Below are 13,929 nucleotides of genomic sequence, written 5' to 3'. Positions count from 1 at the left end.
CTGACCTTGGCTTGTTGGAAACAGAGGGAAGAAGAGACTGGTGAGGGGCTGGCAGCCAGAGTTATAAAGAACGAATGAAATTAAAGAGAGGAAGAAGAAAATGTGCAGAGAGGGGCAAATCAAGTCATGAAAACTCTGTTATAGCACACAAGGTCGTCTGGGATCACATTTTAACTTCACAGTCTTGTTATTTATTTTATTTGGAGACCAAAGATCCCAGACTACACAACTGCTGTGTCATCATAATCAACAATGCTTGCAAATTGAGACTAATTTGTTTTTTGTTTTATGGTAATTTGAGCTAACAATTGCCTTTTGATGACTCCACAAGGCACATTGCACATTAAAATACTGCAGCAGCTTCTTACAAAGGAGAATTTGACTTATTACTTTGGTAATTTGTTATGAGCAGAAATTATTTTGTTCTTTTTTTTAAGTGTTTCCCAAAAGGCGCTCGATTTCGAACACACATTATTCTTTCAGCAGCGTACAGCAGAGAACAGTACAAAAGGGAAAGGTATATGCAAATACAACTTAAAGTAAGGGGGTTGGTGTTTGTTTGGGTTTTTATTTTTCAGGAAAAAATAGTCTTTCTCAAGTGCTTTGAATCATAACCAACATTTTATTTTTAAGAACATTCTCTTTTTGTACTACGACACAAGCACAAATTAGATTGACGAAGCTATACTGGTTAATGTGTTAATTTACAGACGTTAAGTTAGACTGGGGCTTACTACTACCGCTTCCGTGTCAACCAGAAATGATAACAAACAAAAACTGGCAAACATGAACCACAGAGTTACTGAGAGATCTGCATACCACACCACCAATCAGCTTTGCTGCCGTTTATTCCAGTTGCCACTCACAGTACTGCAACTAACAGCCTCCAGCAGACCAAAATATTTCCCCATAGACTGCCATTATAAAAGAGGTGTTTGTAAATTTTTTGACAGAATACAACGAACACCACAAAAAAGGTTAATTATTGCTTTTTTTATGAATACTATGAAGGTTTATATATCTGCAAAACTGTTCAAGGGTCAAAAAAGCTACTTTTATTTGCATCCCAGAGTAACATCTATGGGCTTAGAGGGAACATGAGGACAAGGCCAGAGACAAAAACAGGTGCACATGTGTAGAAGCAAACCAGAATTTAAGAAAACTTTTCTAGTTCATAAGCTAAGTGAACTTTTTTCGTTGGAAAGAATGGGCACCACTAAGATTGATGTATTGGGCATCCTCTCAAATAGAATTGGCTAACATGAACATTATGTCAGACTGAATAATCAAGTGACACAAAAGAGCAATTCAGTCTGATTAGCAGGCCTGGGCAGAGTGTCATTTCAAGACTGTGGGATCAACAGGGCAAAAAAAAGTAATTGTCCCAGGACCCCAGGCCCTCAGGGGATGGAAGCCCCCAGATTCACAGTGTGTCCATTTTGGTAATGTTATTTTTGCAAATCAATTTGCTAATGCGAGTCAACTAGTTCATGTTTAATTTGCTCTGGTCACCCTTTGCTTTGGAGAGATTTCCAGCTGCGTGTGACATGCTGGGACAATCATAGGATGTGTGTGAGACAAAAGCCGTAAAGAGGAGCGCTGTTTAGGCATTTTTTAAAAACAAAAAGATCACTGCAGCTGATGTTAAACTTTATGTTGAAGCCCCTATCACATCAGTATTTAAAAACCATGTGTACACCTTTTCCTGTATACAGTTTTAGCTGTGATAGCTGAGGGTTATATGAGTTATAAGAAGGAGATTAAAGGAGATTTCTTTTAGGCTGTGTGGCGTTCAAAGGTGCATTCATAAAGTTAATCTTAAATTATTTATGAGTGATGCATTTCAGCATTATTTTAATTTACATTCATCCCCCTGTTAATGATCTTTTTTTTCCTGTGGAGCATTTTATGAAGTTATGTTTCACATACGCGCTATGAATGAATCACTGATCCTTCTGACATTTAATAATAACAATGATCAAGACTTCACCGTAACAACAATGTGATGAATTAGTGGTACGGATGCTACAAATATCCACAGCAGTGCATAGTAACGGCTTCTCTGGCACCATTGGAGAACCTTGAGATGTAACACAGTCAGTGAAACTTATACTTTCTTTACCGTATTTCTCGCTGACAGTTCTAATTAAGGGTGTTTCTACATCCATTTATGGTGAATTGTGGGCGTAGAAATGAAGCCTGTGCGCCCAGCGTCACAGTGATTGAGATTTATAAAACAAAACCAGACATACACATGGTTTTATAACTCTGACATAATGAATGTATATGCACATTTCTGCCTCTGTGTGTACACAGTTTTAGTTGGACTCTACACTAAGTTTTATGCATCTGACCCCTGGTCACTGGTCATTCAGCACTACCTTCTGTTGCTTTTTTTGGTAGTAGTTAGGTCTATCCAGGTGCAGATTCCAGACCTATTTTGTCTGGGTTTTTGGTGAGAATAAGCTGGCCCTGACAGTGTGTCTATGACAGCTGTGCAAACTGTTTGCCGTTGAAGATCACATAATATGATCAAAAGCTCCAGAACAGCCTCCATATGGACCTTGAGGGGAGGCTGGTTTGTCAACTGCTGTTACCAAGGCAAAGAATCCCCTTTTAAATCTCATCTTGACTCACATTGCTCTGACTCTTAATCTTGACTCAGCGTCACATACAACCCAGCATGAAAGACAGAGAAGGAAAGATGAGGAAAGAGATGAAGATGGCACAAAAAATTGAGGAAAGAATGAAAGCTAACAGAGATGTACACCAAGTAGATGGAGGGAGGAAATTAGTTTGGCAGGAAGACAGAATAAAAAAGAAATCAAGTTTAACCTACGAGGCAGGGAGTCTGAGAGTGAGCATGTACGGATGTAGTGGAAAGAGGCAGGAGGTTGAGGAGGCGGTGGGTGGTGGAGCGAGATGAAGAATGAAGGAGACAGGGGGCAAGTGTTTGGTCACACAGCAAGCGCCTGATTAATTAAATCCACTGTTTGTTTCTGCACAATGAGCGGGCAGCTCGGAGGCTCGTTCTGGCACCTTGCCTAACACTCTCTAACTCTCACAACATTTCTCGTCTTATCTACCCTTCTCTAATCTGTTATCCATGCAGGAGCTCAGGCCTTATATCTTAAAATCTGTGATGAGTTTGTGTTCTCCTGTCATCTGTGTTTGCGTCTGTTGGTACTCTGAAGCCACTCAAAACAAATCTGTTTTGTTAAAACGTACTTCAATTGGTACCACTTTGCTGTGTTGCAGTGAAAGTCATTTAACTCTATACGTCTGAAACTTTATGCTGATTAGTGATGAAAACAAAACAAAACAACAGATCTTTCTATAATGTTTGTTTGATGTCTGATTCTTAGCCACAGCATCACTCCCACTGGTTTGGTTCACCTGCTGGCATGCAAACTTCACACACCGGCACATACACAGTAAAGGGTACCCTGATCAATCGGCCACTATTCGATATTCGGGATAAATAGTTTAATTAATGGTCTCAATAAAGGATAATCCGATAAGACAAAAATATGCACTTTTTGGTTAAAAACCAGAACTACTGTTACGTTTACACCAAGCGTTGAGACTGTTTGGTGATTTGGTACAGTTGTTTTTCACACCTAATGCATACCGTACTGAAATACACATAAACCATACCTGAGACCACCTTTTCAAGTGGGCTTTGGCATGGATCAGCGCACCGTACTATGGTAGGATACACAGTGCTCCCACTGATGAAACACACTGGATGTTAGGGTCAAGTGCTCTTAGATCTGTGATATGAAAGCACCGTTATACTCGTGCGTTCAGCTCCACCTCGTTGTTGGTCCAAGCGAAGAAAAATCTCTGGTGTTACGTTTGGCCGTTGCTTGTCCTCCTATGTGGCACATTCTGCAACTAAGCAACAAATCAGGGTAGAAAATCTGCTTCCTGTTTTGCTCAGTGTACATGAATAGTTATGTGATATGCATTTTCAGAAACGGTGCTAAAACAAGAGATTTGCTGCAGTGTGCTGCAAAGAGTGAAATACGTTGCCAGCAAATAACACTTTCTAATATTTGAATTTAATACACTTAACACAATGTTTGTTAGAATAGTTAAATGAACAAATAAATAATGCCACACTATGAATAGAAGGCTTCAAATAGACCCTGTGATCTGTGTAGGGTATCGGCCAACTCTGATGCCAGGGATTAATGGGCCCAAAATTCCTGATCAGAGCACTCTTAATACACAGACAAACTGAGTGCTAACAAACATTTGCTCGGCTGTCTCTTACGCATGCCTTCACATGCCTGTGAACACACTCACAAACCAGCAGATGTACTGTATGTACTCAAACAAAACTGTGATTACATAAGAAATAGTAAGTAAGAGCAGAAGCTCAAAACTCATGGGTATTACAGCCACCATTACAGCAGCAAACACACATACACAAAACCATCACTGTAAGCACGCCAAGTGACTGTAATCCCCTGATTCAGTCATTAGTAAGTAGAGACAGGTACCGGAGGGAATAGTGGTAATACTGATGTATGTGCCGATGCACCTGTCTCCTGAGACAGACCCAGAATAGCTCGCAGGGATGCTGCGAGGCAGCGTCTCCTCTCAGAGCTGGAGGAAGCCGGCTCAGGTCCAACTCAGATCACCTGCCATCACCTCAATCACTCAAAGATTTGTTTTTGACAGAAATCTAATGAATGATTTTAAAGGGACCACAAAATCAAAAATACACGATTCCTCTTACCTGTAGTTTTGTTTATCAGTCTAGATTGTTTTGGAGTTCTGCACAGTGATATGGTTGGTGGGTATAGTTTGGTAGAAAGAAAATAGCCCCTACATGAAACTGCTCACAACATGTCTGTGGATTATTTTGAATAACGGGGTCATGATTTCTGGAAAAAGAAAATGCTGTTGAGATGTTCTGTGTTTTTGTTTAAATTTTTTTTGTGGCACTTTGAGGTCTACATGCCGCATGCCATCTAATTGTGTTATATTCAAGGAAAGGCAGACATCTCTATAGCTGATATCTTGATTAATAAAAGGCACTACAGGTAAAAGCAAAGTATCTGTGATTTCCGGGTGAACTGTCCCTTTAAAGAGAGAAACAGGGTAGTTGTTTCCACTTGTTTCTAGGCTTTAAGATAACTGAATGCTGTCAAGAGCTTCATGTTTATTGTACAGATATGAGAGTGGTATTGATTTTGTCATCTGACTCACGGCGATAGCAAATGGTTATATAAATATGATGAAATTGTTATTATTGCTTTATGAATAAGTAAAAAAACATTAATACATTTAATATTTTGGCTGCCAGGCTGTTAAAAAAAACTCTTTGGCTGGTGTTCTTCTTCTTATTTTTTTTTTTAAATTTTGTAAATATTTTCATATTTTATTTTGTATTTATGGAGAAGGTCTAAGCAAACTTTGTTGGGAAAACACCTTCCATCTCATTCCCACACATCCACACCTGGGAGAGGTATGTCCACTATGTTAATCCACTATTGTCTGCAAGAAGATGCCATTAATATGACTTAATGAAGTCATGAATGGCACATGATTCACACAAAAAGATGAATTGAATTTTGTTTGTGTGTTGGAGTAAATGACTGTTTAAGCATTCCTTTAATTGTTATCCACCACAATGTGTGTGTGTGTGTGTGTGTGTGTGTGTGTGTGTGTGTGTGTGTGTGTGTGTGTGTGTTTGAAACAACCAGCAATTTCAGAGGGTGTTGTTCAAACACAGCGGAGTGGCCTCACCCACTGCAAACCAACAGGCAACACCAGCCTGAGCAGCTGCAGCTCTTAATCTCCAGCCTGTCTAGCTGGTCTTTCTGTATGTCTGCATGGGTGGAGGTTAATGGAACGCTGCACATTAAAGCTGCTCCCTGTGGTTGTGTGAGAGCAAGTTTTTGGGTGTTGTTATGTAAGTGGAAATGAAATGTGAAAGGGCCTAAGGGCTGAGAAAGGGAGAAAGTTAGCTGGTATGTGGAGACTGAGAGAATCTGACTGTTTGAGCTCCACAAACTCTCAGCTGTTTGAGTCTAGTCTCAAAAATGCAAAAATAACTCTCAGCTGCAAAACTTTGTGAGTCTAAAAATCAACATCATAACTCCAGTCCTCACATATTAGAGTTAACTTCACACTTTGAACAGCTTCCCTTGAGCCAAATCGGCCCTGCGAGTGGACAAACAGCTCTGCGATCAACATTTGTTAACTCAAAATAACAGAACCCACTTGTTTTAACGCTGGAAAGCCTGCCATATTGCCTAAAATTGGCCACAATGCCAAATTGTAACTGTAATAAAGTCATGAATGCAGCCAGTTTTGCAGTGTTCATAAGTGATGATTATATGCTGACAGCTACTTGGAGCAGCATGTGTTGAATGACAAGTTGTTTATCCTCTCTCAGAGCTGATATATAACTCTGAAACAGCTTCTCTAAACCAACTACAAGTGTCACATTAACTCTGAAGGTGGTGACAGGACTGAGTTCATATAAACAATGTATGATGCTCTGTGTCTGCTAATTAAATACCTACATTAAAGTTTCAGTATGTCACTTTTAGAAAATTACTGTTATTAGTAACGCCTCTCTCTGCTGCTGTTACGTGAACTACAGTCAGCATATTATGTGACCAAAACGTGTATAACAGAAACACCACATGTGTGGACTCTGTGTTATGATGGGTGCCAGTCATTTGTTGACATTAGCAGACTCCATTTCTTAGCTAATATTAGCTATTGTTGCACACTGGTAGCGCTTTAGCATAACTGAACATAGGCAAGACTTTAGGGGACTGTGCATTTACACCTGATCTTTTGGATTTTTGATGTCAAAGACAAAGTCGGGGAAAGTCTCAGTTTTAAGTTAGGCTGTATTACAACTTGTTCACCCATTGGCAAGTTTCCATTAACTTTCAATTTGCGCAAATTGAAATTGCGAATATCAATCTCAAAAAAACTCCCATTTATCACAAAAATGTTTTTACGCTCGTATGAGGTGGTATTTCAGGCGATTCCAAAAAGCCATATATTGCAAAACTGCAATGGAAACACTTTGTTGGCTTTTATAGGTCACATGATCATATGGCTATGAGCTTGTCAGTAGGAACTTACTCCCTTGGGCATGATGCAGCAGACGCTACAAGAGATGTTATTGCATCGCAAAACTCTTCAAAAGTTGAACTGACCATCAGGAAGTTTTGAATCCACAATTCCTCTGTGAAATCGTGGACTATCACCTTCCAGAAATCCCTCATACATGGCCGCTCCAATGTATAAGGGGCTCACGTTTCCATTATCGCACGCATAACATGCGTCGCCTTCGATTAGAAATAATGGCGGCTTGTGTGGTGGCAGCAAAAAAACTAAACCTACCAATGTTTTGAACATCCATCGCCATGCTTCTTGGAATGTAGTCACAAGGGGAGAAGTCACAAAACATCGCTCAATGGAAACACAGTCATCTTGCAATCTGACATTTCAAAAACATCGCTCAAGTTTTGCACAAATCTGTAACTGAAACCCGCCCACTGCAGAACCTTTAAAAACTTGTGTCATTTAGAATTCCCAATACATTTTTCTGACCCACTCTTAGTAGTTATTCATGTTTTTGGCTCACAGCCCGGATGCTGTTGAATGCTCCATTGAGTTGTCTGCTTCCTAATCGTACCTGTTTAACTGACTACATCATGGGCCTTTGATGCAACGCACCTCTCATCACATTGGTATGACAATCTTGCCACACAAAGGGGTGAAACTAAACCTGAGCACGTCTTACCTGAAGTGTCCCACATGTTGAGCTCGATCCTCTGTTTGTCGATCTCGAAGCTGGCTGTGTAATTCTCAAACACGGTGGGAACATAATTCTGAAATGAGACATGCATGGCTAAAATTAGATGAAAGCTTAGAGGGGTGTTGTGTACATTGTGAAAATTTAATTTAAATCAAGATAATGTGAGGTAGACAAAAAAAAAAAAAAACCTAATTATTCCAGGCGGCTCTGTAGTGCAGATGATAGTGCACTCAGGAAGATCAGAGACGCGAGATTGTGAGCGTGTGTGTGTGTGTGTGTGTGTAAAGTAGATGAAGCCAATTCTGAGCTTTGACCTATTTCCAAATTCAGAAATTTAGGTCAACGATCTTTGAGTTCATTATCCTCAGAAGTTCAAGAGGTTCAGGTGAAAAAGAAACTCTACAAGTACAGATGATGTTTTAATCTATCGTCTACTTCAAGGTAACATACAGTATTCTGTAGTTTTTAAATGATTAATACAATACCTGCCTATTATGTATATTTCCTATTGTATACATGCATAGACAAAACCACAAAACAGATTAACAACAAAAAAAACAAGTCATTGTATTCATCCATTCAAAATTTCACTTGATATTGTTCAAAATGTCCACTGTTCAATAAGCACTGTATGTTAGCTGCAAAATATTAAGCAAGTAAGTAAGTGAGTGCTGAATCCTTCCTGATAGCTTGTTTTTTTTTAAGAATTTTTCAAAATTGTTCAAGATTAACTAATCCATCAGATTTTTTTGTTTGAATTGTTTTATCTTGATTAATATCATTAGACATTTAGAGTCTTTAGGACCACATGAAATCACTATAACTATAGATTGAAGGGGGAATACCACCTAAATTAGGAATTCCTATGTGTTATTTCCATGGCCTAGGAAAGTTCAATCAATATTAATGAACATGAGCTACTCTCTCAGAAAGTCAGAAACCATAAAATTAAGTCTCAAACTTGGTTGGGATGTTTAGTATAAAGTGAGAAGCTGCTCCAGAGACGATGAATGAGAGCCTGATTTTGTGGACCCACGTGGATTTTGTGAAAAGGACTTGTGGAGCACATGCATTTGTCCCCCCTCCCCAATAAAACATGAAAGTAGTCAAAGACTTTTATTTTGTGATCTGCTGGATGTAACTCCAGATCTATGAGTATGTGCATAGTCCTCTAACAGGTTTTACCGCTGGGTGCAGAAGTGACGGGGTTAAATAACAAATGTTTTCAGCATGAAAGTGAGGCATTTCTGCAATCTGAGATTACAAAAAAAAGTTTTTAGGCTACCAGTCTTACTATATGTGAATGTCATGCAGTAGAAATCGTGCTAAAATGAAAATCACTGATGACAACAGGTGCTACATGCAAATGGCAAGAAGTTATTCCCCAAAACAAATGACACAAAAGAGGACTGAAGACTAAATCATGCCTACTCATGTGCTGATTTAGCAGAGATGATAATAAATGAGAGAAGCAGATCTACAAAATGATAACATATTTGAAAGCAATACAGTGTCTGAGGCCATCCTGCATAATATTGCATTATATTTTTAGAATCTGCATTGTCACCTGCCTCCTGTTGTGTTTTTCTTTACATAAGTAAAAACATTTTCACCATAAACTTGAGCATAAAAATTCACCAGAATGCAGGAGATGAGGTGTTTGATACACAAAATTTTCTGTAGAAGGACTCGCAGACCCCACACTTAACCTGTGGATCCGCTCCAATGCTAAAACAAAACCTACGTCATTGTTTGTTTTACTTTTCAAACCTAAATAAACTTTATTAGACTGTATTTTTTCTCAGATGTGAAACAGAAAATGTCCCCATATACAATGTAAAATCTGACAAATTGAAACCGATTGCCTTGAGAAATGTAAGTAAATAGAACTGTTAATCTTAGTCGATGTTTACTTTATATCTAATTGTTACATTAACTTAAAAATGTATTGTATTTTCTAGGTATTGTGAAGTTGTTGCAACTTAAAATTGAAAATATATAATAATTATAATAATAATATAATTCTGCCAGTTGCACACTAGTTAGTCATATTTGTATTTTCTTAAACATGTTAAGAAAACTGAACTTGCGGATTTCTTGACTCATTGTCAAAATCTTCTGTGATGATCAAGTTAAGTAAGTCTAACTTGGTTCAAGTTGTAAGAACTTCACAAAATTAAGTAAATGCAGCTACATTTCAAGTAAACTTAATACTTAAATATAAAGTAAACTTAAATTGAGGTTTGTTGTTATATTGACTTATCTTTTTCAAGGCAATCATTTAAGATTATCTTACGTAAGATTAAATTGTCAGTGTTCCCCTTGGTGCTCTTTTGTCATCTATAACATCTCTCACCATTCATCATCCAGTGAGCACCTCCATTATTTATAACCCATGACATCACACATTTGAGTTTTAGCACTCTGTTTGTTTTGTTTATTTAATTAGTTGTACGTCTGCTGATATTATTGACCGTCTTAGACCTGAGAAATAACATGTTTGAATTTTGAAAATAGGCGTAGTTCCCCTTTAACTCTCACATAGTCTGGACAGACTGGTGTTGATTCAGTGTGTAGATTAGAGGCAGTTCACCTCGCTCGTCGTCGTCGTCGTTGTTGTTGTTGTTGTTGTTGTCATTGTCATCAAATCAGTGATGTTTCAGTATTTACAAACCAGACTGCTATTGCACCGACTGACGGTTTCAGCCGCTGACGCGCGCGATGCGCAAAAGCGCACAGAGCTCAGTTTTTTTTGTGGCAACTGGGCACTGAACGGGCACGACTCTGTAGACTGAGAATGTCTTCATTTACTCTATTTGTTGTTACATTATAATACAAACAAAAGATCGGGCATAATGTATTCTAGAGAAAGACAAAACTGCCTGAAGAAGTCATCTTTGGGCAGTGCTCCGGTCTAATTTACATCATAAATAAGAAGGGAGTCAAACCACTTTAGAATAAATCAAACTAAATAAATATCATCTTGTGCGTCAACAGTCAGTTCCCATGATTCAGATTGTATCAGGAGGTGCTGAAGTTTCACTGGCTAGATGAAGACTTTGTCATGCCGTGTGGTTTCAGATACTTTTCCTCATGTGTTCGTCTTTATAACATACTGTCTCTTACCTCCGGGTACGAGTCTTTGGCGAAAACGTGAAGAAGAGCCGTCTTTCCACACTGCGTGTCTCCCACCACCACGATTTTACAGCGAAGTAATCCCTTATTGCTCTCCATCGCGCCCCGAGTATCACTGAGTGGCTCCGTGTCGCTGCCTACTTGACATTTAGCTCCAAACTAGTTGAGTGTCGAGGAGCAGTTCTAAATTTTAGAAATATTTCTCCCGAAGAAGAAGAAGAAAAAGAAATCAGTTCAGATCCCAAAAACTTCAGCACCGCAGTCTGATGTAGTTTCGGCTACATGCTCTGCGCAATACTGCGCTCCTCTGCTCGACCGGTGGAGTGAGGCACACTGACAACTCCTGTCAAGGAGCGTCTCCAAAAACGGTCTTCCTGTAAGACCTTTCAAAATAAAAAGCCTAGATAGTGCATCTCGTTATCTACACGTCTGTCCAGGTGGATATTCATTGGCTATATGGTAAATTGTAAGTATTTCAACACACATTATGGTTGCCTTTCTTCCCCAAAACTAAATAATACTAATAGTGGTGGTAATAACCACACTCTAACCATACAGATTAGATTGTATTTCAAACGTGCAAATAAAAAGATAAAGATAAAATTTATACATAAAGCGGAAAATAAACAAGAATACCCTGCAAACATATTCCGTAAACAACATAAATTATGTCCGAGAGGGAGGCAGACATGTAGTACTCTTAACTATTTAAAATATTTATCCTTAAATTTAATGTCGAACATGTATATTCCCACTTTCCACACAGCCAGAGTTAAAGCCAGAATGTCCTTAATAAAGAAAAAATGACATGCCCTCAAACCCCAGTGACATTGTAGATTAGGTAGATTAAATAGTTACCTATCAGGATGGATAATGCAACACATCTATCACTGTCCTTCTGGCGTTTTAATCTGTCGTTGGTTTTATTTAATTTCTCTTAATTTTTTATCACTTAAAGGTTGATTTAATCGTGTTGGTTGTTGTATTCTTTGTCTAATCTTGCCTTCTATCTCTATTGTTGTTTGATTGTAAAACAGTATGTATTATGGCTCTTTATCAGCTTTTATTTCTTAATAATGTATCCCTTTATTGAGGCAGCTCTCCAACCTATCTACCTCCAGTGAAAAACACTTTGGGTCAATTTCTTTTTTTTTTTTTTTTTTTTTACTCTTTAATTTTAATGTTCTGTATAAATAGACTAACATGAATATTGTGCTCATTGCTAGTACTAGTATTGGTATTAGTAGGTGTATTAGATTTTCTGTGCTATTACTTTGAAGTCAAAATCCTTGTACTTCCGGTCTTCCTATGGCTTTCTCGTGCTGGCTTGGTGTAGTCTCAACCATTGACAGGCTTTAATATCAATTGCCCTCATCAAGTAAACAATATCACATTTGAAATGTTGGTGATTGTCATTGACATATAAGAGAAAATATGACATATTTGCAATAGAGTGACACCTTTATATAGTTCTGGTAAAAGGTTTATTTTGGCAGTGCTTTATCATTATCACAGTGAGTGTCACACAGCACAATAGGCGGATCTGGTATACTCTTTATACGAAATGATTATTTTTTCAAGGTGTCATAGTCCCTAAAAAGTGGAGACCTTTTGAAATTCAGTGTTAAGTCAAAGATATGCTACTGAATTACCTTGCACGTGACCCTGCATAGAAAGGTCTACTCTGGCCGTGTGGTAGACCATGAATAACTGTTACTCATTTAACCACATTATTCACTTTATTATGGGCTATTTGTCACTTACAATATGATTAGTGACCTGGTTCAGAGACACAGAGAGAGCTGAAGAAAGTCTTTAGCTCCATCTTCTGGTCAAACAGAAGCAGGCCTCAATTTATTTCCACAGGCCACAGTTGCAGTGTGGTGTGTCTGTTTCTCATTCCTTTTGTTTTAATTGATAAAGTATAATTCGTTAAGCAATACAGTCTAATACTAAGCACTGTTTTTTTTCTTTTTTTCTTAGAACAATACTGCATGTGCAATCTATCATAAAAAAAACAAACTTTTTTGTTGATTATATTATATATATATATATATATATATATATATATATATATATATATATATATATATATATATATATATATATATATATATATATATATATATATGTATATGCTAAGTACAATTCAGACTGGAAACTTTTTATTAGTTCAAAACTGAAACTGTAACAGCAGAAATGCAGATATTGTCAGATTTTTGTCAGATTATTGTCAGGTTGAACTGTCATTTTAAATTAGTTCCCAGGGATGTTAACAGTTCTGAAGTGCTTTTTTTTACATTTGAAAAATAAGTAAATAAGTAAAGGTGTTGTGTGTTGTAAATATGTTGTGTGTGTGTGTGTGTGTGTGTGTGTGTGTGTGTGTGTGTTATTATGGCAAGAGGCCAGCAGAATGTAAAACTTCTGTTCACCTACAAGTGGTTACATGATGCAGCCAGCAACATCCTGAATGTGACTGACAAACTGCGAACAAAGTTTATATGTGTGTGTGTGTGTGTGTGTGTGCACGTGTGTGTGCACGTGTGTGTGTGTGTGTGTGTGTGTGCGCGCGCGCGCGCGCGCTTGTTCCTGTGCCTGCAAAGTATAGAGCATCTGAGAACAGTTCAGATATTTTCCCTCAGACCATAGTTAGTAACCACAGCTATTTGTTTCCCCATCTAACTGTGTTGATGAGTGTTTTCGTATATGTGCAAGTAGATGTCACAAATGTTGCAAACTGTCTCCTCTATTTGAGTCTCGGGTTCTTCAAAATTTTATTTTGAGGGGAAAGATGCGTTAACCTGAAACTTCTGACCTTTCACTTATGTATAGTATGTATGTTTTCAAAAAAGGAATTTCCTGCCCTTTAAAAAGATACCTATCTTTCTCACCATCCCTCCACTTCCTCTCTGAAAGACTCAACCCCATTAGAACAGAAAGCAGCTTCAGCTGCAGGGTGCAGCTGAACACACACACACTGTGTGTGGGTACATACT

At 38.1% G+C, this 13,929-nt stretch overlaps 1 protein-coding gene across 1 annotated transcript in view; it reads right to left on the bottom strand.

Annotated features, from left to right (window-relative positions):
• The window catches only part of LOC121958667 (rho-related GTP-binding protein RhoN-like), a 38,509-nt gene extending 27,274 nt beyond the window's left edge, over positions 1-11,235 (bottom strand). Inside the window, exons 1-2 of the mRNA XM_042507749.1 lie at positions 10,925-11,235; positions 7,784-7,871 (exon numbers count right to left, since the gene is read on the bottom strand). Coding sequence (XP_042363683.1) covers positions 7,784-7,871; positions 10,925-11,032 — 196 coding nt within the window. The 5' untranslated portion in view covers positions 11,033-11,235. The remainder of the gene's footprint in view (positions 1-7,783; positions 7,872-10,924) is intronic.
• Positions 11,236-13,929: the final 2,694 nt, after the last annotated feature.

Source organism: Plectropomus leopardus, chromosome 19 (genome assembly GCF_008729295.1).
Source record: "Plectropomus leopardus isolate mb chromosome 19, YSFRI_Pleo_2.0, whole genome shotgun sequence".
NCBI classification, from domain to species: domain Eukaryota; kingdom Metazoa; phylum Chordata; class Actinopteri; order Perciformes; family Serranidae; genus Plectropomus; species Plectropomus leopardus.
This window is presented reverse-complemented; position numbering and strand designations above follow the sequence as displayed.